This window comes from Lycorma delicatula, chromosome 1 (assembly GCF_047948215.1).
Source record: "Lycorma delicatula isolate Av1 chromosome 1, ASM4794821v1, whole genome shotgun sequence".
Lineage (NCBI taxonomy): Eukaryota > Metazoa > Arthropoda > Insecta > Hemiptera > Fulgoridae > Lycorma > Lycorma delicatula.
This window is the reverse complement of record NC_134455.1, coordinates 285,732,212-285,759,291: the sequence shown is the minus strand read 5'-3', so window position 1 is coordinate 285,759,291 and position 27,080 is coordinate 285,732,212. Positions and strand designations below refer to the sequence as shown.

Here is a 27,080-nt window from a genome sequence, read left to right as displayed (position 1 = left end):
AACCCCTGGATAGCAAGTAATAGAGTCTGGCACCAGCAGTAGTTCCATCTTTCATTATCATGTTCAACTCATCTTTCCAGATTTTAATATTGTGGTTCAGATTTCCTGGTGAGCTAGTTATAAACACTACATGATCTGCAAAAGCAAATTCTGAGACTTGTACCTTCTGCAGCCTCCAATTCCCAAGTCTAAATTTCCTTTGTTTTTTCTTACATGCTTTTATTACTCCATACATGAGAATCATGATGATGACGACAAATTATTGCCCTATCTCATTCCTGCTCTTGAAAGAAACTGCTCTGAGACCATATTGCCCACTCAAACATAATTCCTGCACATTCCATAGAAGCTTTGTATGGCTGGTTTTTCTAACTGCTACTTTCCAATCCTTTGGAAACTTTTTATGACTCCAAGCTAATCTCAGGCTTTTCAATAGCAATTTTCAGTCTAAGACCCATAAACTTAACCATTTCAGGTTAGATAATATCATGACTTGGAGATGTACCTTGCTTCATTCTCCTTATCACCATTATCATTTCTTCCTCTTATGTCATCTTCAAAAAATATATCTTCAGGATAGTGCATCCCTGAGGTAACTTCATTTTCAAACTCTACATTTGAGTTACATTCCCATCACTTGTATTCCCATTCAATAAATCAGTGAAATACTCCCTCCATCCTAATTTCATTTTCCCCAGTTGTTAATTTCCCATCCTTGTCTCAGATGAATTTTAGAGAGCATTTCTTATGTTTCTTAAAGTTTTTGAGGATTAAATAAAGTTTTTGATTTTCTGAATTATTATTTTTCGTGTATTCTCCAAAATCTTCTATGACTTAAAATTGTCAGCTTTAACAGCATTCTGTATCTTAAATTTTTGTACCTTGTACTTGTCATAATCTTCAGGGCTTATAGAATTAAATACTGCTTGCTGTCAAAGCTTTTTGATTTTCTTCACTGCATTTTTCACCTTTTGGACCACCAGTTTGCCCTCTTCTGAATGTCTTTGACCCAAATCTTACCACTGCTTTCTTGTGCTGCACTTCTGAAACTTTCTGTGAAGGTTACCCAACATTTCTTCAAATCTGCAGACTGGCACAGTTTGTCAGTGTTAGAAAACTTCCTGTTTTCTCTGTACTTTTCCTAGCATGTCTCTTCCTTAAGTTTATGTACTTTAATTTTGTATTCCTGCTGTGGCTGAAGACTATCAGATGATTGTCTGTACTCAATTTGGGTCCTCTTATTACTCTTGCGTCTCCACCAAACATAAATTTAGGCAATATTAAAAAGTCCATAATTGACTTTTGCCAAATTAAATAAAAATGTCACTTAACACCTAAGATGGTATTGTATTTCTAAGAGAAATTGTAAATTAAATAATTTCTAATGACAATTATGATTATTTAATGGGTGCCTTTATTGATTTGGATACAGATGGATGCCAAATACAGATTTAGATGCATGCTAAAATACCTATATTTACCTTTTTTGGGGGCCTTTTTCTGTTTGGAGGAGTCCTTGTTTATTTTTCTTTCAGCATCCTAATCGTCTGATCCATTTCCTTCACTTTGATTCTTTTTGTTCCAGAATCCTCATCCTATTTGTTGCATTTACTCATTTCATGTTCATATGAGTTCATCCTTGTCTTTAATATCAATCAACAGTGAATATGAAATAAGAAATAAACCCAATTAATTCATATAGTACATGAATTTATTATAATGTAAAAATATTGTAGTACTACTTTAGTATGCAGTCTTCTATTCTTCTTTTTCCTGTTTTAGGCTCCAGTAACTACCGTCCAGATAATACTTCAGAGGATGATATGTATGAAAATGAAGTGTAGTCTTGTAGAGTTTCGGCCATTCCTGAGATGTGTGGTTACTTGAAACCCAAAAATCAAATAACACCGGTATCCACGATCTAGTATTGAAATCCATGTAAAAATAACTGACTTTACTAGGACTTGAACACTGGAACTCTTGACTTTCAAATCAGCTGATTTGGGAAGACGCATTCACCACTAGACCTATCTAGTGGGTCTTTGTTTGCAGTCTACCACAAAGTATATGCATTGTGTATATAATTATACACAATTTGTACATTAAATGAAAAAGAAAGTGTAACTAAAGTGGTACAAGGGATATATTTAATAAATTCACATAATTATAAAATATTGTATAAGGAGAGCCCACTGCAGTATACGATTAAAAGTTATGGATATCCTAAATTTATTGATGTAAATAAATTTAATATGGATGAAGTGCAACACTCTAAATTTTCAATAGACCTTAAGCTATTACAATTTTAAAAAATTAAACAATTTGTCGATAGTCTGAAAAACTAAAATGGTCACAGGTGATATATTGATTTGGGTAGTAATAATATATTGTATATTAATTGTAATTATTACTATTTCTATTGTATATTTAAATATTTATAGGAAAACACACCTGTCTTCCTTTCTTTTTCCTGTTTAGCCTCCGGTAACTACCGTTTAGATAATTCTTCAGAGGATGAATGAGGATATGTATGAGTGTAAATGAAGTGTAATCTTGTATATTCTCAGTTCGACCATTCCTGAGATGTGTGGTTAATTGAAATCCAACCACCAAAGAACACTGGTATCCACGATCTAGTATTGAAATCCGTGTAAAAATAACTGGCTTTACTAGGACTTGAACGCTGTAACTCTCGACTTTCCAAATCAGCTGATTTGGAAGACGCGTTAACCAGTAGACCAATCCGATGGGTGTGAAAACACACCTGTGCCTGGTAATCAACCTCACTGTGTTTTATTTGGGGATGGGGGAGTTATGTTACAGTAAATTCCTGATGCATTGCATTCCATAAGCCATGTGTGCTTTATATAACTTAATATTTAGAAATCTACCATATGATGGAATGCAATGCAACTGCATTCTATACAAAGTGTACAAAATAATTATTCAGTTCTGAATAGACTCTCCTCATGTAAAGTTCTTTTGCAGTACTCATTTGATGCACTTCATCGTCCTGTTTAATTCATCATTAACATATACACAAAATGACGTTAAAAGTTAATAATTGTTTACAGTTAATGTATACCAACTGTAATAATGTTTATACCAATTGTATAAATAAAGTTCATGTTTTATTGATTAATAAATATTAACCTCTGATTTTAAAACAATTTTTACAATAAATTAGAAGTCACTAAGTTATAAATGAAATAAAATCTTTTGTACTTTTCATTTTTTTAAAAACGTGTATATGTAATATACACGTACAAGAAATAGTCGTAATAGTGTATTAGTTGTAATAGCCGTACAAGAAAGTTATGTGGTTTTCACATCAGATTTATTTTTATTTAGCTCCAACAGACGTTATTAACTTTAGACAGGATTATTCATAGCAATAAATGTTTAATAATAAGAAGAAGCTAGGGTTTTATTAAGCAGCTTCAACATGAAACATACGATTTGATTACATTGGTCAACATGATTTTTGTCTCACAAGTACCAATAAGTGTATTTAATGCAGTTTTTTATCCTGTTTATGTATTCAGAATTTGTCCACAACCTATACTTTTTGTTATTTTAATTTTTTAAATATTTTTTTGTCCATTTGCCCATTGTCAAGTAAAAGCTCCTAGCATTATAAATATGATGAAACCAAATGAGCTAACTCAAAGGGTAGTGTTGCTATTGTTGTGCAGGTTCTGACATATACAGATACGTACAAACGTGATCTAGTGTAGCACATATTCAACAGAACAATGCCAGTTATGAGATAGTTGTGAACCAGTAAACATGCAATTGTGAGTGCTTTATGTGTTTGAATTATTGTGTATTACATAATTACAACTTTATTTCTTTTAATTAGTCATTAGTTACAAAATGCCTAGAGTTTGTTTAAATCATTCTATCAATTTTTGCTATTTATGTGGTGAAGTGACGCTCAAGTCCCAAAGACGAAACCTTACACCATCAGTAAAAAGTGTTATGAACATTATTTTGGGTGTAAAGTAAGGGACCAAACAAGGGCCTAGGCTCCATGTATCTATTGTTTATGATGTTCTAAGATTCTCACTTCATGGGAAAATGGCACTTGCCATTTACTATCCCTGTGATTTGGAAGGAACCCAAAGATCACCCTTCTGACTGTTATTTCTGCTTAACAAACATTAAAGGGATTACGTCAAAATCAAAATGTACAGTGGTGTATCCTAACTCACAATCTGCCATGAGACCAGTTCCACACTGTGAAGAATTGCCCATACCAAAGCCTCCAGAACATATGACATTAGAGGAAGAGAGCTCAGAGTCTGATGGAAGTAAGGAAGAAAAAGAAAGAGATTCTGGTGACACAACTTTTGAACAAAATAGTTCATTTGAGCCTCATTTACTGACTCAAGAAAATCTTAACAATCTCATACCAGATTTATAGTTAAACAAAAAATAATCCAAGAAGCAAGCATTTCTGACGAAATTCCGGGCTAAAAGGATGGAATCTTTTTCAAAAAAATAAAAGGTATATATTTATTGTAATCGTCATCCTGAATTTAAAAACTATTTTTCTGAACAAAATTGCTTTGTGTTTTGTAATAACATTTCTTCTCTTATGGATGCCCTTTGTAATGAACGTAAGCCAAGAGAATGATGCTTGTTCATTGATTACTCTATAGTTGATTTAAAATCTGTGCTTCTGCATAATGGCAATAAATTCTCATTAGTACCTGTGACTCACTGTGTTAGTATGAAAGAAACATATGAAAACTTTTAATTTATATTAGAAAAGCTTCAATATGCAGTGTATGAATAAAATATTTGTGATGATTTATAGGTAATTACACTTATTCTTGGTCTGCAGTTTGGTTACACAAAGTACGGTTGTTTTTTGTATGAATGGGATAGTGGAGAAGAAAAAACCATTTCATTAGAAAAGAATGGCCTAAAATGAATCACTCATTCCTGGACACAAAAATGTGAAACATGACCCATTTTGTAATCCTTAAATGTGTGTCTACCTCCATTACATATCAAACTAGGATTAATGAAGAATTTTGTCAAGGCTATGGACAATATTCCTGGTTTTATATACTAAAAACAGAAGTTTCCTAAACTTAGTGATGCAAAAATTAAAGAAGGAATATTTGTGGGTCCACAAATATTATCACTAATGCATGATGAAAAGTTTGAGGAACTTTTGAATCAACTGGAGAAAGCAGCTTGGCAAGAATTCCAAAATGTTACAGTTTTTTGGGAAATTGAAAACATCTTATAAAAATTTGAGTTGTAATATGACTTTAAAACTACACTTCTTGCACTCGCACCTTTTCTTTCCCGGAAAATCTTGGTGCAGTTAACAATGAGCATGGGGAAACACCTTCATCAGGAGATTTCAACTATGGAAAAGAAGTATCAAGGCAAATGAAATCCTAATATGCTGGCTGATTATTGTTGGACCATCAAGAGTGATACTCACAGGTGAAACTTAGCAGAAAATTTCTAACATTCTAGGTAAATCAAATGTTTGAATATTGTGTTCTATAGTTAAGAATGCAGACAGTAATAAAATATTTGAAATTATAAATGCTTGTCTCTCGGAAACCTTGTGTGATGGGGAAAAACCAATATCATATTTAAATTCAGGAGAAAAAATACTGTCAGAATCACATTCTTTTTTCCTGAGACAAAAAAAAAATTATTTTTTGTTCACCAGTGTTTTATACATAAAACTGTATTATACATAAAACTGTGTTTTATACATAAAACAGTTTTATATATATATATATATATATGTAATTTAAAGACACTATTTTAAAAATTATTGAAATTGAAATTTACTTTCTCTACTTGTTAACCACTAAATATATGTTTCTGAAGTGTTGATCACACTGGCATTGTACAGAAACCGCAGTATATTTTCATGAGTTTATGTACAGCAAGTTCAACAAACTACTTAATAAGGGGCTCTTAGGTAAACTAGGCCAAGTGAAAACATTTAAGATATGTGTTAAATAGATTTTTTGACACTGTGCATTTAAAACTGTACAACAAAAAATAGGTATGTGATTGCATTGCCCTGTATTAATATCTGAAGAATTTAGTTTTTATCTTCTGTTATTGCGACTTTGCTTAGAAGTAAACTAGACATTTAGAAGTTCACAGATAGTAGTGACAGAAGAATATAAGTGAACTCAAAATAGGTGCTGATATCTGGTAGATTTTTCTATTGGATGCATGCAGAATAGATGCACTTGTGCCATTCAGTCTCTAAATTGTTCTTTTTCTCATAACATTATTTCTTGTGTTTATATTTTAAATAATTAATAATGGTCTTTAATCACATGTTATTTTCATCTTATAATATTTAGTTGTCTATTCTTTGATGTTACTTTGATCAACATTTTGCATGGTTTCCTTTTATCCAGCCTGGCAGTTCTTTTTATTTTCTGTGAAGTAGCATATCTATCCATTTATGGAGTGATCTATAAGGGAACAGGATAAAAAATTTGTTTCTGTCTCAAATTTATTAAATATGGTGGATAGACCAACATAATGATGCTGTTATTACGCAAACCTTGGGTGAAATGGCTGTACACTGACTAATTATTCTAGTTGTTCTATTTTGACTAAAAATCTAATATTTCATTATGAATAAAAATCGTAGTGAACAAGTGTAAGCTAATTTTACAGTGCTTTAAAAAAAAAATTATTCTACCTCAAAAATGTTTTTGTACATATTTTAACGAGAAAGATGAAATGATACTGATGGAATTCCAGATCCGTGTCGGGAATCGAAACTGAGACCAAATAATTTATCTGTTAACTAATATATAATATCTGTTAACTATGATGTTAACTATTATATCGATTTGCTATTTAATTGGATCAACTTCAGAAAGATTGAACGTTTGCTCTACTCCCAATATTTTTACGTTACTTAACATATAATTTAACAAGTCTCACTGAAACTATAAAGCCAGGTATAACTCAAAGTTATACCCACTTTCTAATAGGAATATCTTGGAATAATGCTTTTGAGAAGATTAATTTACGTTTCATTATTTTATTTGTAAAAATGTCTCAAGATTCATCGAAATCGGAGCGAAGGCTATTGAAACCAGCAATTAGCAAATAATTAAAAAACGTTTAAATAGTTCGTTTTATTAAAGATAGGTGGTATTTTTTTGTGGTAACTCGTTTGACTAAATATGTAGTTCATTTAAACCAATTCTTTACATTTTAGCCATCACTGCTAACAACGCTTGTATTGTTAGTCAAGTTAAAGTTGTTTATTAGGCTATTGTGTTCATTGGTATGGCGGTGTGCAAGTATTTTTTGGACGGTTGCTGTAGATATGGAGACCGGTGTAAATTTAAGCATATATACGTTGATCCTAGGGAGAATTATTTTGGTAACGAAGATCAGAATTTTAAACCTAGGAATTCTAATTCAAAAGGATTCTCATCAGGTATTTCAAAATTTTTAGAAATTACGATATTACTGGAAAATCTGGGAAAATGAGTATTGCTAGTTCAGATACTAATCTGATATCTTCCGGTTTTTCCTCATAACATTTTTTCTTTGGTTATTTTCATATTCTCATACCATTACTTCTTTTATACACTTATTCATGCAATAGTGTTTTCTAAATCCATAGAAAATTGTGCCTAAAACATAAAAAAAGTAAAATACTGTTTCATAATTAGACCTTGTTGCTAAATGAGACTGCATGTGAGGGAACATCCTATGCTGTGTCGGCTTATGTGTGCAACCACGTAGTTCTTTATTTAATAAATAACAATTTAGTTCAGAATACACCAGTTTACTACTTAACATTGACCAATTTCTGGAATTTTATCTGTGGATTGCAAGTGGTAGTCAAAGAAGTAGGCAAAGACTTTAATAAACAACTCTTTATTTCATTGATCTCCAATTTAGTTTTAAAAATCAATATTGTTATTATTTTTTTAATAGATTAAGCATTCATCATGTCACATCATCTGTTTTATTTTTTTAATAAAAGAAATTGCTGGTTATTAAACAATTCTAAAACTACAGTCACTTATGATATTTCAAGTGAGTAAACACGATTATTTTTGAATCCATTTTTTCTGATTATTTTCCCTTAGGCCAATGATTTTCAATCATTGTTTAATAGTTTTGTTAAAAATATATGTATTGATGTTAATGACATTTAAGATTTACATTTTATTGATTTTCTCAATTAATTTAACTAATGCAATTTTACTTTTGTTTAATTTGAATGCAGAAATGTGAATTGAGCAACAAATTTTGACATATTTTTTCATTAATAATCAGCATTTGGTATTTTTGAATTGTAGGTTGGTGTAATACTTGACTGACAAATTTACTTATAATTTTCTTTTGAGGAAGCTCTAGGATTGAGCATTAAGGAATTCTGAACATTATGTGGTTGTAAGATATTAAGCATCAATGTTTAAGTATAGCCAAGTTGGAACATGCATAATTTATTTTCAATCTTTTTCATTGAATGAGTGGAATCAAACTTTAATATGATTTCTGCATTTAATTTATTTTATGTTCATTTTGCCATTGCAAAATGTAGATAAAATATATTGTACTTAATGGTAATTTGTCGACTAATTTTATTTTAAATGTTCTTATTAAAAAAATGTTTTTCTCTTTAAGTAATAACTAAGGAAAATTATATTAATTTTATTCCTGGTTGTTTTAGATGACCTTTCATTGCTTTCTTAAGCATCGTCAAAAGTGGCGCATTTCATTTTAATTCAAGAAATGATCGATCAGTGCATCATTAATTTTGGTTTTGATGATATTTGTTATATAATTACCCACTTTGTAGTGGGCAAAAAATATTTTTTTAATATTTTGAGAAAAAATTTTTCTTTAGTAATAAATTATTTTCTAACTCACCCACATGTAAAAACAGCCATTTTTGTCACTTTTTCCATGAGCTGTAGCATTCTTAGTTTACATCTTACAGGGGTCAAAAAGGACTTCTTGGAAAGAGTAAAGATGGAACTTCATCTTATTATATTCAAAATTTATTTTGTTACGTAACCAAATCTTGTAATGTTTATTGAAGTTACATTTACAGATTGTTTTTTTTTTTTTCAAATTTTGGGCCTAAAATAAATAATGAAGGGCCTCTGGTAACAGGCCTGTTTTTTTACCATTTAACTCTTAGGTACTAGTAGTACTTATAAAAAAAATTGGACTGTTATAGTGTTCTTCATTAAAAAAGAATTGTTGCCAAATCATATGATTTTGAGAATTTTCATTTTTGAGGCCCAAAAGCCAGACGTGGGACAGATGGAAAAACTCTGAATTGTTTACATGAATTGAATACTTACTTCTGAATTGTAACTTACTTACTTCATGAATTGAAACTCTGAATTGTTTACTTTTTATTTACTTAAAATCCATATAAAATTTATTTTGTTACTCAAAAGGGTTGACAAGTAATGAAGTCATCAAACCCACTAAAAACATTGTTCCTTCTAATCGTGAACAATGCATCAAAAAAATTCACAGCCTGTATTTTTTCAGATAATTATGTAAGCCTACTATACAAAATATTTTGATATGTCTATAACGAGCTTATATTCTAGATAGTTTGTTACTTACAGTATGACTCATACACACAAACTCAGTGTTTAAACCGAAAGTGAATAGACATTCATCGACATGAATGTTTGCATAATCTTGAATGTAAACATTGTAAAAGGCTCAGTCACTGTTTTGATTTCAATGTGATATGTTGTATTATTGCTAGTATAAGGTAATGTACACTTGTAATTTTATTACCAGCGAACTTCTCTTTTATGCAATGTAGCTGTAGTGAAACTGGGATAAGACAGTGAGATGCAGTTAGTAGTTTTATAATTTATACTAACTATGTTGTTATTGTAAGAACCCTTACATTTTATAAAAATGGATTATAGATTGTTCAATTGGCATTCACACTGAAACAATATGTCACAAATTGACTTAATAGGTCTTCAGTATTTCACAATATTTTAGAGTTTACTGATATCAAATAACATTGATTTCTTTAAGAAGTGGATTTATTGAAACAAAAATAATCTGTACTATTCATAAAATCGAATATTTAGATAAATATTTTCATGTTAGTGGGAAAAGTTGCTCTGACCCATTTAGCTGTCGCACTAAACCAGTTAAGAAATATCTTTGACACTTTCAACAAGCAATCCAAATTTAAAATTAATTCCAGTTATAGCACTGTATACAAAATTCTTAAAATACAAAAACCACAAGATGATACAGAAAATGATCCAGAATGTCAAGATATATTTGAGCCTCAATGTGTTATAGTTGAGTCTGTGAGTAAAGTTTGTTCAGCACTTGGCATTTCAACTGTTAAGGTTCAAAAATTATCAAACAGCACAAAGGGACTTATTTAAAAAAATAAAATTACAAAAATAGTTGAGTCAGTTGCCAGTAAATTAAAAATTCCTTTGATTTCTACATAAGAAACCAGTTTAGTATCACAAAGTTATGTTGATTTAGGTAGGGAATATGAAGAATTAATCATTAAAATAAAGGATAAAATGAAAGCAGTTACATCAGCCCAGGAAAAAATTAATTTTTCAGTTTATTACCAAGCAGCTGGAACATTAAAAAGATTAAAAATTGAGTATAGTGTTAGAGTCAGTATTTAGCCTGTCAATCCAAACAATTAATTAAAACAAGTGGAACTTTTCCACAGATCGGCAAAAAGAAACCCTGTCATGTAATTGATGAAAATGTTATTAAATGTGTCTCAACATTTTTACCAGAATGATGAGTACAGCCGAATGATGCCAGTCAGGAAGGATTGTCTCTCTGTAAGACAAGCTGACTGGAAGAAAATTAATATTCAAAAAAGTGTTCTCATATAACTTAAAAGAATTGTACACAGCCTTTAAAGAAAACATAATTTAAAAATTGGTTTTCAAAATTTTCTGATTTATGACCTAAATGTTGTGTTCTGGCTTGTGGGTCAGGTACTCACTCTGTTTGTGTGTGTCATCCACCAAAATTTAAAACTCATGTTATCTGCTCTAAAAATGAAATTTGATTATAAAATTAACCCTTTAACTATGGTATGTCATATAAAAAATGAAACGTCCATGCTGTCACAGTGTTTAAATATGTTAAGGCAGTAATGAAGTGCTCAAATTACTGCAAGAGAACTGGAATGATTTTTATTCTGAAATTATTTTCAATCAGTGAGGTGGGTTTCTGTTGATTGTTGTGAACTAAGTATTAAAAGTCTTCCATTTCAGGAGTGCTTACATAAACTTACTGAAAATTTAAATAATCTAAAAAGGCATAATTTTGTTGCAAAGAAACAAGGTAATTTCCTCAACATTAAAAAGGAAAACTTGGAGGGTGAATGTATTGTAATGGAAGACCTCTCAAAATTTTCCTTTTGTGATGCAGGATGAAGTCCAGTCATATCACTGGTCAAAAACCTATGCCAAAGTACATCCATTTCTCATATATTTTGAAAAAAATTATACTGTGTGATTAGTGAGTACTTGAAGCACAATACTACATCATTCTTTGGCTTCCAAAAGCAAGTTACAAATAAAGAAATAAAGTAAATACACTGTTACCACAAGTTAAGCAATTTTATTTTTCTGATGGCTCCTCAGCCCAGTATAAAAACAAAAAAAAATTCATAAATTTGTACTATCATCAAGAAGATTTTAAAATCGCAGTTGAATGGCATTTTTTTTGCCTCGTACCATGGAAAAGGACCATGTGATGGTATTGGTGAAACTGTAAAGAAGACTGTCACTAAAGTAAATCTTCAAAGGACAGTAAACAATCAAATTGTTACACCCTCTGAAATATACAATTATTACAAAGACAATATTAAAAATATATCATTTATTTTCTGTTCTAATAAAGATGTTCAAGAGACAGAAGAATACGTCAGTTCTCTTTATCACTTAATCACAACAGTACCTGAAACAAATACCTTTCATGGTTACGTTGCAACAAGTCCGAAATTTATTCTGAAAGTCCAGGTGACATCTGAATCAGAAACATTTACCTTAGTATCGGTACACAAGGACATTAGTGTTTCTGATTGCTTTATAGGTTTACCAAAGCCAAAATTTCAAAATTGCCTGCTGCATATACGATAGCAAGTAGTTGTTAGGCGAAATCATTTAAGTCAAAATACATAAAAATGAAGAGGAATATCGAATACACTTTTTCCATCTGCGGGGACTTCATTTAAGAAATCATTGAGGGATAATCAAACATGGGTTCAACTGGAAAATATTTTAAGATTCTCATGCCTTCAGAGCTTTTTCTATTAACTACTGGAAGAGGACACAACATTACACCAAAGATGAATGAGGACTTATCAGATCTACTCAATAAAAAAATGGCAGGAGCACTCCTTAGCATAAGTTATGCTAAGTTTATAAAAATATGCAAGATTTATTCATAACTTCCATTAGCAGGAGTAAAATAAGGTAAAAGTGAATTGAACAACTTTTTAATTTATTTGAATTGTTTATCATTTTGTAATTGACTATTTATTAATTATCGATGTATTCATTCTAATGAATTGCAGTGTTTTTGGATATGTTGTTTACGGTTAGGAGGAATGGTGTTTTTAGCAGTTTTGATGCTTCATTACTCATCTACCCCTTTGAGTAACAAAATAAATTTAATATGGTTTTAAAACCATACTTAAAAAAAAAAAAGTACTTACTGCTGTAAACACTTCAGATTTTTTCTATCTGTCCCACACGTAGTTTTTGGGTACAAAAAATGAGATAAATCTTACGATTTGGTGGCCATATTTTCTAATGAAGGATAGTCTGTAGTCCACTTTTTTTTATAAGTACTGTTAGTACCTAAGGGTTAAAAGGTAAAAAACAGGCCTGTTATCCTGCCATTTATTATTTACTTTGGGCCCAAAATTTGAAAAAAAAATAATAACTTCGGTAAACATTACAAGGTTTGGTTATGTAACAAAATTAATTTTGAGTACACTGAGATTACCTCTTTACTCTTTCCAAAAGCCCTTTTCGACTTCCGTATGATGTAAAATAAGTAAGAATGTTACAGCTCATGGTAAAAGTGATGAAAGTGGCTGTTTTTTACCTGTTGGCGAGTTAGAAAATAGTCTATTTTTAAAAATGTAAAAATTTATTTGTTGGCCACTACAAGGTGGTTAGTTGTCATATAGCAAATGTCATCAAAATCAAAAATATTGATGCAATAAAATTTTTGAAAATTTGTTGAATTAAAATGGAATATCCCAAGTTTAATGCAGCTTCATTTAAAGTAATATAAGTTATATATATTACTTATATATTATATAAGTAATTAAACTATATAAGAGTATTTCTTTCTTCCCTCTCAGTATCTGTTCTTTGGCCTATGCCTCTCAACAGATTTACTGTAATGCAGTGTTAAGATTTGTTTTTTTCTGCTATTATACGCATCGTGTGGGGATTTCAGGTAACATGATTTACATAGGATACCACAAATTTGATTAGCTGATGAAAATAATAAATTACAGAAAAGATATGCAGTTTTGTTTCAAAAGTAGCTATGAAAAAGTGAAATGAAACTTGAAAAAAAAATGTAAATAAAAAAATTTAATGTATTCTTAAGTTTAAATAAAACTGGACATAAAAAAGGTAAATCTCTGTCTAAACCTTTATATAAGATTTGTTTCCTTCAGTGAACAAATACTTGAAGAAAAAAAATGTCTTAAATTTTAAAAAGGGCATGTATGTAGTTATCCAATAGTCTTAAAGAAATTCTAAACATTAAACAAAGTAATATAACTTTAACTGTGTAAGAAAAAATTTAATTTTTGAAAAAAATACTTAACCCATTAAAAGTTGTTTAAATAATTAAAAAAAAAGAAATAATGTGTGTGAATAGTATAACTATACATGATCAACAACTGTTGATAAAATGTATCTGTATGTGACAGTGTCGGACATATGTCAGACAAAACATTTTGCAATTGCTATAATTTGTGTGAGCTCTATCACTTATAAAAGTTCACAGTTTTTCAATTCAGTAAAAGAACTGAAATTTGACAGTTCCATCGACTTTAGATCTTTTTCAAATTTTTTATTTCTCTGAGTTCTTGAACTAAAATGAACTAAAAAGAGCTTGTACTACCACTACAGAATTTTTAAGTTGTAAATTCCTTTGGTGTCAATTCATTTTTTCACTTTTAACTTTTAATTCATAACTTCACTTTTGATGTGAATAAAACGAAGATACAACTTAATTATTTCGGAGTCTAAGGTAGGCCACACTCCACTTTTATCACTAACGACAGTCAGTTGTCTTTGACATGGCGATGTTCATGGATGTAATGGAGGGAAAACGTTTAGAGAAATAAGAGTTATGAGTAGATGTAAGGATATGATGGCTTTTGAAACTAAAAAGTATTGAATTTCTGATTTCAAAATTTATGCCAAATAATGATGAAATTCTGGGAAAAGCACTAACTCCAAGAATACACATGGGAATATTTTTGTTATACTGCTGATCGTGGATTTCAGAGTAAGAGTGGCAGAAGATTTTGGAGTAAACCGATCAGCAGTGAGTAAAAGTATTAACAATGTTATTTGTATATTGCTGATAAAGCTCATAACTAGATTGATTTTCCCAGTACTGCACAACAGATGAATAATGCAAAGTTACTGTGGCAAATGCACTATCATTTGCAAATTGTTGTTGGTGTATTAGATTGTATCCACATAGAAATAAAAAAGCCATAAATGTTCAGGGATGAGTATATTAATCTTAAACGTTATGCCACTGTGGATATGCAGGCAGCATGTGATGTAGAGGAAAAGTTTACGAGCATTAGTGTTGAGTGACTGGGCTCTGTGCACGATGCAAGAGTGTGGAGAATGAGTGATATTCAGTACATAATCTGGTCATCTTGGCGCTGCTTGTTTCCTAGATGACTCTCGTTGCTGTATATCTTTGTGGCTGATCACGCCCTTCAAGACACCTGAAGATGATATTCAACCTTGATTTACAGCAACCATGCTAAAGAAAGTGTCATAATAGAATGTTTGGTCAGCTCAGAGGTTCCCAATCCTTGGTAATTGCGTGCAAGTATCATTAGAAATGATACCAAAACTAATATTGAGCTGAGCTGTGCTTCACAATGTCACCTAACACCTTAAAGACTTAATTTGTTTCGAAGATTTTGAAAAAGATTGAGAGGAAAATGAGTTCCATGAAGAGGAAGTTGGCAGAGAGATGAAAAAATGCGACAAAATTTCATGGGGAACAGAAGTTGTGAGATATGTTACATTTTATTTAATTTATGTATTATCACTAAAGAATTTAATATTTTATTATTTATTACATGTTGAATTTAAATTTATTGTTTAGAATACATATTGTATAGCCTCAATGGTAATGTAGTCTGTTAATAAACTCATGATTATCAATTTCTACAAAATAATAAAAATTTAAAACAAAAAAAAAGTATATATAAAAAATTAATTATAACCTGATATCGGCAATAACCAGCTACTAGTTGGCCTGTCGATGTCACATCATAGCCGCAGCCCAGTGCTTGGCACCACCAGGCTATCGACTAAGCCTTGGCTATAATTATTAAGCCTTCTGCACTGCCATAGATAGGTACAAGGGCCTTCCTATACTTGCGACCAGCATGGTGATAACAGGTAAGCAAGTAACAAGTGTGCTCAGCTAGACCATGCAAATTGGACTGGCTTACATTCCCATTTTTTTTAAATTTATTATACATATTTTTTTTTATTTTGAAGGAAAAGGGAAAAAATTATACATATAGTTATTTTTGATTTTAACGTAAAACAACATAATAAATGTATCTGAAGCTGTCAGTCTGTTTGATTGTCAGTGTAGTTTTTACTCAGTTTCTTCAGTTCTTTTTTAACTTTCTGAATTTTCTCTAGTTCAAATTGCTGCAACAGGACCATTCTTACAGTTGAGGAGTCGGAAAATATGGAAATACTTCTGGGCACTTTGGTGAAAACTGGATTTTTTGTTTTGTTCAGTATTGACAAAAACTTTTTTCCTCCATTTAAGTTTGATCTTTTTTATTTTGTTTCCTTTTTTATTTTGATTTTCATGTATTGTAGCATTTTCTTCATTTGGGCTGCAGAGATTTCAATCCCAATACCTTGGGAATATATGTTACATATGTCTTCCAATGCCTTCTTTTTTCATTAACTTTTGGCAGTCTTAATTTTCCAGCAACTGTGTGTGCTCTGCGAGTAATTTTGCAAATTATCTGTCCACAGTGTTCTTAACATGGCCTTTATCATCATTTAATAAAATCTTAAAATGAGTGTTCTAGATCAATAAAAGAATCTTTCGTTTAAGTGCTAAGGCTGTATGCTGAGTTAAGTTGACATGTACAGGGAAGTGTGGGGTAGGTGGCAGAGGGAACGACGAACAACTTGGATCATGAAAGATAGTTATTGTGTTATTCTACATTTATAACCATCCATAGTTGTATCTTCAGTTTTTCCGGATACCACTCCTGTCAGGGTAGATATATCCTAGTTGTATTGTTTACTTCAATGTGAGTTAAAGTTATTACTTCAACCTATAATTTATTATGAAGTTATGTTTCTTTCAATTTACCCATTGTATACCACAGTCTTCTGCTTATTACATCATTTTAAAGAATAGTCCCTATTTTTGCATTGCTACATGTTTTTTAAACAATTTTTAATCATTTATCCTTCACTTCATCTCAGTTATCACAAATTTCATCAGGAGTATTTTCTACAGTACTTTAGCTAATTAATTTAGTTAATTGACACAATTTAAAATTTTCAACCAGTATACATTTTTATATATCTTATTCACTTACTTTTATTTGAGTTAACCTTAGTTTTCCATAATTTATAAAACATTAGATCACTTAGAAGTATGTCACCTTGCACCATTATATCTACATAATTTTTTTAAATTTTTATTTAAAATCTTTTTTGTTTTCTACACCCGTCTTTTGTTATGATATCTATTTTTCCAGGGCTTGTGCTGTAAGAATCATCGTACTTTTACATATTTCTAGAATTCTTTTTTACTTCATTTTTTATCATTTCTATGTATGAAATTGATTTTAGTGACTGCACTAAATCTTCACCACTTTTACGTCTCGTAACCAAATTATTTTTTAACACAGTTTATGTAATTATTAAATTTTTCTTGCATTTGGCTAACTAGTACTTCATTTATTATTAGTTGTCTTTTTAATACCAGACAATTGTGAACCACTTGTCAGGCTCTGATCTTTAATATTTTATGATTATTTATTTGGTTGTTGTTTATCAATTTCTCAGTAATGACATAATTTTTTTTAACTTTTCTCTAACTTCTTTGTCTTTATATAAGCTTTTGACCTATCGTTACATACTTTCTTCTTATATTACTTTTACAAGAACTTTCAGAACTTGAAAATCTGTACTCAAGCACACTGGGATTTTTGTCTAAATTTAATGTTTGCTTGGAAGTTCTCAATGGAGGTAATCTGTTGTCAGTGGAGGGTTGACCTACATATTCAGCATCACCTAAAACACTACAGCCTGGCTAAGTGGAAGTTTATCAGTAACCACCAAAGCTTCTTTCTTTATTTTATTTGATTTGATAAGAATGTCATACATTGTTTGAGATAACTGAAACTTTAATTTACATACATACAGATTGGTAGTAATTATGCACATAACTCTATATCAACTATTACATGAAATATGTTTTTTGTTGGAGAACTTTCTGCGTAAACATCTATGTATTAGTTTACAATCCAGATTGGGTCTACAGTCCCTTTCTTTCTTTCTTCTTTCTTTTTCCTGTTTAACCTCTGGTAACTATTGTTTAGATAATACTTCAAAGGATGAATGAGGATGATATGTATGAGTGTGAATGAAGTGTAGTCTTGTACATTCTCAGTTCGACCATACCTGAGAAGTGTGGTTAATTGAAACCCAACCACCAAAGAACCCCGGTATCCACAATCTAGTGTTCAAGTCTGTGTAAAAATAGCTGGCTTTACTAGGACTTGAACGCTGGAACTCTCGACTTCCAAATCAGCTGATTTGGGAAGACACGTTCACCACTAGACCAACCCGGTGGGTTGGGTCTACAGTCCCTAACATGTATTATCATGTTTCTTGTTCACATACAGTTTCAGCTTGCTGGTTGTAGCTATTTCTATAGAATGGTACAGTTTTATTTACAAAGAATTTTGGCTTAAAGAATGTGAATATAATGTGTAATATTGCTGAATATTTAAGTTATAAAGATACATTTGTATTTTAAATATTATTATGTTATGCTTGTTATGTAGTAATGAAACTTGAGGTTGCTAAAGAATTGCTAAAGATTGAGATCTATTAACATTAAAATTTATTGTATGAGTAAAACGATGAAAGAATAAAGAAAAATTGAACAAAATAGTATAATAAATGAACAGCTGTACATGTGCTCTTATAATTCAGCATTCTAGATTTAGTAAAATGAAGGAAATGCAATAATATGAAGATGATGCAAGTAATATTTGTATTATTGTACACTTTTATACTTAGTGTATTGTATAAATTGATGTAAAATGGATATTCTTAGTTTAATATTATGACTAATTTGTCATCTAATGGCTTCGTAATTCATAACCTTGTGGTGGGCCTGAAAAGGGCCGTTTTTTGCGGTAGCTCTAAGAAGTGCTGTTGAGTCCGGAAGCTGGTCTCCCGCGAAGTCGCAGAGTTACGGCTCGTCCATTGAAGTCAGACCCGGCTTTTCCACAGCTGCAGTTGGGTCTCCACTATAGTGTGGCAGTGGTGGCCCCAGAGCCCCACAGTGTCGGGCCGTCTAGGCGGGCGCATACGGATCCATATCTGATGGTTCTTGTTGTAGTCGAGTTGTCAGGCCATGGTGTGCAGGTTTCAGCCTATAGACTTGTACCTTTAGCCGTGTGCCTTTGCGATCAGTTTCATAAACTTATTCTGTTCGTTGAAGGACAATGACGGGCCTTCTCATGGAGCCTCGAATCCTGCATATCAACCATCGCGAGCAGGGCCGGCGTGCTCTCTGACGAACACTTGGTCGACCACCTCGAATGTCAGTTGCTCTTCTCTGTTGCCGTTGAACGTGTTTTGATAGTAGACCTCCTGGTGTGCTGCTGCCTTCTCTCTTTCCTCAATGGGTTGAGGCGGTTCCTCTGCTTTTGGGTGCTGCCAGTCCCTGGGTCTCTTTAACTGTCTCCCAATGAGCAGTTCGCTTGGTGGCGTGCTGGTCGCGGTGTTAGCCCGATTTCTTAAGGTGAACAGCAGTCGTGGCCACCACGTTAGGGGTTGGACATTCCACTCAAGGGGTATTCTCAGTGTTTGCTTCACCTCCTCATTACAATGCTCTGTGGAATTCGCCCATGAATGGTATACGAGTGTAGTCCACCATGCAATGTGTCGTTGGCGGCGTAACTTCTTCCACTTCGGGCTTGTGAGTGCAGTCACTTTGTCAGGATGGCCGCAGGATAACCCCAGCAGCAAAACACTACCTCCTACCGTTGTAACAATAAGGAGCGCGTCAAGCAACTCCCTCGGCGGGCCGGCTAGGCCTGCTGCTCTGGCAGGGATGTTGGCATCCACCAGGAGGTCCCACGTTGAGGCGGCCTGGGAATTTCTTCTGTCTTCTTCTTCTTGGTCTTCTCCAGGTGGTGGTCGACGATGAATTGAAAATTCACTCTCGTACTCGCTCTTTTATTGGAGCTGGAGAGTGGTGGGGCTGCAGTGCTGCTATGGTGGGAGAACTGCATGGTGGTAGTGATGCCTTGTATCAGCACATACATATACTATGTGTCAGCTCTCATCTGAGTTGCCTACAGTGTTTGTCTGCCAATATTAAATTAGGCATATATGTGTTAACAAATTATAATTATAAATTTACCCGTAATAAGTTTGCCATCCTTAGTTTTGTATTAGTTATAGGATTTTATGTAAAAAACCAAAACGTTATTAAGATTGCATTAGAAAATTAACCAATTTTGTATTACTTGGGTAGGATGACAGAAACATGTAATGTGTGTAAGAATGTGTATAATATAATGTGTAATCGTAAAAAAATGTAATGTGTACATTTAAAGTTTAATAATTTCACAAGGGTTTGAATTAGAGCCTACTTAATGCCTACCATATCCAATAACGAAATACAAAATAAAAATCTGATATAAATATATAGCAATCGATATAAATATTTATCACTAATGCTGGAACTACAGAACACGTAATAATCTTGAACCAATCCCATCTTTGAACAGATATCAATGTTGCCATCATATGTTTTCTCTTCATGTATGAACAACATATGCTTGGAAGAAATGTATTCAACTGACAGAGACATTACAATCTTGTTTGCTTGCAAAGTTATTCATCATGTCCTAAGATTAGATGAGGGTCACGGCATGTTTGCAAGCCAAGTTGTAGTGGATGTGTAACACAGTAATGTATGCGTAACTTTACAGTTGGAAAATAAGAGTGTATTCACAGATTTTTCATCACTGGAAGAAGTAATAGTTCTTTTGGTTGTTAATTTGCAGTGGATGTCTCATACAACAAACTAGTCTTACTTAGTTAACGGTAATGTATATAGAGAAATAATGAAATATTAATTACAATTTGCAAGTGAACAATTGTGAGCCGCATTGTAAAACCAAAAGCTTGTTAAATCAATCTTTAGACTCAATTATTAATTTCTTTTACAACATGATTTTAATACATATAGCGTCTTTTCCTGTGTGATTTGACTGGGAACTTACTACTTATAATTAGTAACTACTACATGTAATTTATAATCACTAAAATAAACTTTTTTATTATCTACTACATGCTTCATTTAACAATATTGTATTGAATAATTTTTTTTGTAGCTAATATTTCTACATATTCAAAATTATTCAGTAAACCTACACTAGAATAGATTATACATTCTATGCATCAATTATTTTAATTGTTAATCATACTGCATATGTTTTGGATATTTGACTATCTTTCTCTCATAGCTCGGGAACACTTTATAGATAATGTTTTACCTTTTTTTATAGACAATGTTTGTAAATTTTTTTCCAGTTTTAGATATTAATTTCTTGTAAACTGGTACTTCCTTCATTTAACCTAAACAATATTTGACAGCATCTTTTAGAACATTTTCCACAAAATGTTTTACCTCTTACAATTTACAACCTATATGATCAAAATGAAGCAATGGTATATCATAGTCTTCAACAAAACATTATATTCACTTAATAATCTAGTTAAGCTCTTTCCATCAATTTGTATACTTTTATAATAATTTTCAATATTAAACTTTGTATCAGTATTTAATTTTCTGGTTACCTGTATTTCAATCTGAAATAAGTCATCATTCTACCATTATATTATTTTTTTCCTTTTTCACTAAATTCATCAACACCCCAAATAACTTTCAACACTTCTTGCTCGCACATCTCAATTTGTTACTGGGTCTGTATTTTTCTTTACCTTTCATTTAATTTTTTTTAAATTAATGATCTGATTTTTAATTTTGTGAATTTTTTTATAGTTGCTATTTATCTCCCTCAGTTTACCTCCATAATTGGGTTTAATTTTGTCCTTTTTATTATATATTTTAATGTTAATTTGAATGCCTATTATATCTTAATTTTTAACTACTAAACTTATTTTAATAATGTATTGAACAACCATCATCACAAAGTAATAATATAAAGAACTGACTTGACTCCTGTTTATATCACAAAATTGGAAAAATGTGTATCCCATTCTTTGTGCATGCACTTAGAAAATTGAAAAAAAAAATTACATTGTTTATTTCAAACCCTATAATTGTTCATGTTATTAGCCTATTGGTTTGGAAATTGATATTGATGAGTAAAGTAGAGGTATTGATAATAAAGTATCAAGTATTTAAGGATTAAATCAAATAATTGCTCAGTACCAAATAATGAAGCATAGTAAGTTTAGAGTGTATTTATGTTAATATTTCCTTCATGTCTTTTCATTTGTCATCAAATCATTTCATTTTCTCTTGGATGAGTAAAGAATGACAACTAAAGCTTTCCTGTTAATGTAAATCTTTGAAATTTTGCAAACTTATTTGTATTCCTTTTTTAGGGGTTTTATTTTCAAAATCCCCTTTGTATAAATAATCCTCAAAATGTTTTGGTAAAACATCAACAATGTTTTCCTCTTTTTTTAGGTATCTTCTTGGGGCGTTCCTTAGTAATCATTTATGATTTTTCAAATTTCTGGTATAAGTTTTGAATAGCCATTCTGTTACATCTTTAGCCTATGGCTTTAATTTGTTATTTCCCCAGTGGATTTATTTTATAAACACCATAATGCCATAAAAAATGAAACTCATTAGCATTTTTCTGTATCAAATCAAGGCCAATATCACCTCTTTTATTGCCTAATGTTTACAAATCTTCCCTGCTAAAGGAAGTTATATCTGGTTGTTTCTTCTTTATACTTTTCTTGGGTTTTGAATTTTATTTTCAACCATTTTTCTTTGCTTCTTTTGTTCTCTTGTGTCCTGTTCTCATTTTATGAATATGTACTACGCATTTTTATGTCCATTTACTTCAGAACTTCCTTCACTGGTGGACATTCCTTTACAACTTACTGGTAATTTTCTTGCAGTCTAGTGCAAGCATTGAACTGATGAAATTACTTTAGATGTAAGTTTGATCCACTGTGGCATTCTGTTAACGTACATTTCAAGCAATCCTTTCTTAGTATATCAAGGAAAAACCACAGGAATTTTTGTTATGAGCTGAAATACAAAATATAATCTGTAATTATCAATTTAATAAAGATGTAAAAAGAAAAAAAATTAAAACAAAATTCTAAAAACAAAACAGTTCATTAAAAAAAAGTTATTATAGTCATTAAAATGATTAATTGAACCAAATAAACGTTTAACTTATAAATTAATATGATGAAGATTTTGTAATATATGAAAAAGTAACATGTCAAATTGCAGAACTGGAATCTACCTGATTAAAGGCTTTAAGTAACCTTAAAAAATAGTTTTGAGATGTTATTTGTTGCAAAATATTTTTTTATGACTGTATTTGGTTATTAATAATTTTGGGTAAAGTATATAAGTGAAAATTGGCAATTAGTGCCAGATATTGATTACAGGTAGTTGCAGTGATTAAACATAAATCACTTTTTTAAATGGCTTAAATTTTGCTATTAAATGGAGTAGTAAGTACTACTACATTTAAAACCTAGGTATTAGACATATAATAAATACTTATAACTAGATAGAATTTTAAAAAAATATGCTAAGTAAGTAGGTAAAATGGTTGTAGGAAAAGTGATGTGTAGTGAAAAATAATCTGAATAACATTTTAAAATTTGAGTTTGTAAAATCTGAAAAAAAGTTGTTTTTTTTTTTTTTTAATAAAAAATGATAAGCAAATCATTTATGTTAACAGTATTTAATAAAATATTTTATGATTTGTCTTTATAAATTTTTGTTTTTATGTTTACATTTGAGTAAATTGACATTTCTTTTATTTCAGTTGTAACTAAATTACACTCATATGACAAAATCATAATATTCTGATTCTCTTTCAGGTGTTTCAATTTTAAGAGCCAATTCTACTTTTAATCCGTATGGTAATACAAATTCATCTTATAACAATTCAAACTACAATACTGATTCTAGTTTTGGTAGTTCAAACTATAATTCTAATAGTAATGGCAATCAGCGAACATATTCTACGAATCAGTCTCAGGACTTATTGTGAGTTAAAATAAAAATTTCAAGTAACCATTTAATGTCCTTAAGTCCTTTTATGTGTTGAAAGTTAAGTTAAGTTTTGCACTTGTGCAGTTTTTTCATCTTAGATTTCGTTTATATATTCACTTATAAGTACATTAGTAAGAAAATATTTAGATTTAATTAATGTTTATGAGAAACAGAATCATGACAAACATTTTAAACCAGACAGTAATATATATAATCATATCTACCACAGTAACATGGCAGAAATGATTCCAGCAGATTACTTATAAATTAAAATTTCATGACTGCAACTAGATTTATAATGGAAAAATAAAAAAAAGCTTCTCAATGTTTTAATGGTTATAAAAACAAAATTTTTTCAGTGTTACATAACACATCTTTATTAAAACTATTGTTACAAAAATCCAGAACAGTTAACTGAACCAGACATGGGTGAGGAGAAACCGAAAAGTATTAGTGCGTTTGATGTAACTAGCAATAACACTATACAAATGCCACGCAGCGAGATTAAACAAACTGGATCTGTGCTTGATTAGAAGCATCAATAGAGCCACCTGTGATAAGGACTGAGGCAGAGAAGGAAGATATTCGCCAGCAAACAATATGCCAACACATCCCAAAGGACCTAAATTTGAAGCCATACAACATCACTCACGGCTTTACAAGAATTAAATCCTACAGTTCATGATAAATGTGTACAGTATTACACATTGCTACGGCAGGAAATCAAAAGTGGTTTACTCAATCCAAACCTTTACTTCATGATTGATGGTTCCACCTCAGTGGCCATGTTAATTTGCAAAATTTGTGATATTGGTGTGACAAAAACCCACAATAAATATTTGAGCTATTGCTCCATGATGTAAAGATTGGAGTTTGGTGCACTGTCAGGTATGAAATCATTGAACCCATTTACTTCAGTGACATTGTGAACTCAATACCAACATCTTCCAACCCTTTGTAGTGCAACTAATGCCAGACAAATGATGTTTTGTATATTACAAAGAGGATGGTGCGACAGCACACTGCTTCCTTAGAAGCAGTGCACTCGGTTTTCAAACCTGACAAAACTGTCTTGAAGGATCTATGGCTTCATAGTTGCCTGATCTATCCTGTTAAAGATTTTTATTTGTGGGGCAACCTGAAGGGGAAGGTTTACCAGAACAATCCACGAACTCTTGACACACTGCAACAGAATATATGCACTGCCATCACCAACATCCAATAGAGGGTCAATCCATTTGTAGTGTCCCAAAAAAACATAAGCTGGTAGCACCAATCCAAAAAAAAAATTGAAACTTACCAACTTGTTTCCTATATGTTTCAGGACCATAAAATTTTTTTTTTATTTTTTATTGAAGCAGTTTATCTGTGGCAGCCATTTTTTTTACGGTGCACACAACTATTTTTGTGATTGTAAGGGTTTACGGAAAAAATAACTAAAAAACTATTGGTCCTAGAAGGATGAAACAAAAAGGCAAATTTATTCATATTTTCACAAGGTAAAAGACTGGTCCAGTGGTGTATTTATGCATCTCTCTTCTTTGTATGAGAAAATTACCAATAAAGTTGAACTTAAAAAGAGTGAAATTTCACTTTTGGTAATTTTTTCAAGAGACAGGGATGGTATATACAGTTTGAATTATTTTTTTATATGTAGGGGTATACGTTAGTAGTTTTACCATAAATAATGTTAATGGTGATAACCCTAAATTTTTATGAATTTTTGAAAACTAATTTTTTTTTAAATTCAAATTTTGGCTTCAAATAACTTTGATAGGCATGGTGATCAAAATTTAAATATACACACAACTTGCATTGTTTATAGCAAATAAAAAGATGCAAGATCTTAAAATCCATGAAAAACATATTAAAAGTGATACCATTTTGACTCCCTAAGTTAGTGTTCCAATGGGATTTCTTGGCTTTGCATTTTTTTATATTTAGCCCCTATGTTGTTGAAGTTGACGTTTTCAATATTTTCTTTAAATAGCTTTTTTAAATTATTAATGATAGGTCGTAATTTAATGGTAACTTAACCAATACCAGTAATCTAATACAATTCTGATTCAGAAATGCTTGTAAAACATACCCAAACTGAGAATTCAATGAGTAGCCTACATCTTTATTCAAGAATTCATTTTTATTTTTATATTGGTTTATTTGTTTATTTTTGTAAACACTATTGTAGCAAAATTTTAATTATTCTTCAGTGAAATATCATGTTTTTGCTGAATGAAAGTTTATTATTTAGTGTGGTTAATCTACAGCTGTGATATCTCTTCTGATTAAAAAAAACACATCGTTCAGTATTTTGATGTGGGGCAATATATTTCTCTTGGTATTCGCATTCATATAGTTCTTTGTTCTGCTGAGAAAAAATACTTCTGAAAGTTAACACAATGAGACTTTTCAGGAACTAAATTTAAATTTGGAAAAATATGTTCTTTAAGTGCTTGCTCCAATGTTATTTGCCCTAGGTTTTTCTTAACTGTTTTTTTATTAGTTCTCAAAGGGTCACAACAGAACTGCTTGTACAGGTGACTGAATTTTGACAAAACCGTTTTTTATGGTATTTACAAACACTAGAGACATGTGAATTAACACGTAGAAAAATAAGTTGTTTTTTGTATTATTTTTTTTATTTTTTGTTTCATCCTTCCAGGACCAATAGTTTTTTAGTTATGATTTTTTTCGTAAAGCCTTACAATCACAAAAATAGGTATGCACACCGTAACAAAAATAGCCGCCACAGTTAAACTGCTTAAATAAAAAATTTAAAAAAAAAAAAAATAGTTTCAAGGTCCTCTGATACATGTAGAAATCAAGTGGGTAAGTTTCAGTTTTTTTTGAATTGGTCAAGCAACCACCCTTGGGTCACTTCAAATAGATTGACCCTAGGATAAGTTTATAACAAGTCACACTGAACATGATTCATTGGGCCAAACTGCTGGACCATGGTGGTCAAATTTTCCAGTAGTACTTGTAGAGTTAGAGACACCCAAATTAGTAAGTATTTGTCTTTTCATTTACTTGTGTAATATAGCCTTACAGTTGATACATTCTTTGCGTGCTTTGGGTTCAGTTTATATTTATCTATACTATCGGCCACCTAATACTATAAATGAAATTGCAAAATTCTCTTGAAAAATATATTTATAAATTTAAATTTTGTTTTCATAATACCACCTGACTTATTTTTGAGAATGTATACGTGAATTTGCAAATAGGTAATTTAGCAATCCTAAATAAAACTAATTTAGTTAATGTTCAGG

General features: G+C 31.1%; 1 protein-coding gene across 1 annotated transcript in view; it reads left to right on the top strand.

Moving 5' to 3' along the window:
• The first annotated feature begins 7,219 nt into the window (after positions 1-7,219).
• The window catches only part of LOC142332444 (nucleoporin NUP42-like), a 46,043-nt gene continuing 26,182 nt past the window's right edge, over positions 7,220-27,080 (top strand). The window contains exons 1-2 of the mRNA XM_075378890.1: positions 7,220-7,456; positions 23,634-23,802. Of these exons, the coding sequence (XP_075235005.1) occupies positions 7,303-7,456; positions 23,634-23,802 (323 nt within the window). The 5' untranslated portion in view covers positions 7,220-7,302. The remainder of the gene's footprint in view (positions 7,457-23,633; positions 23,803-27,080) is intronic.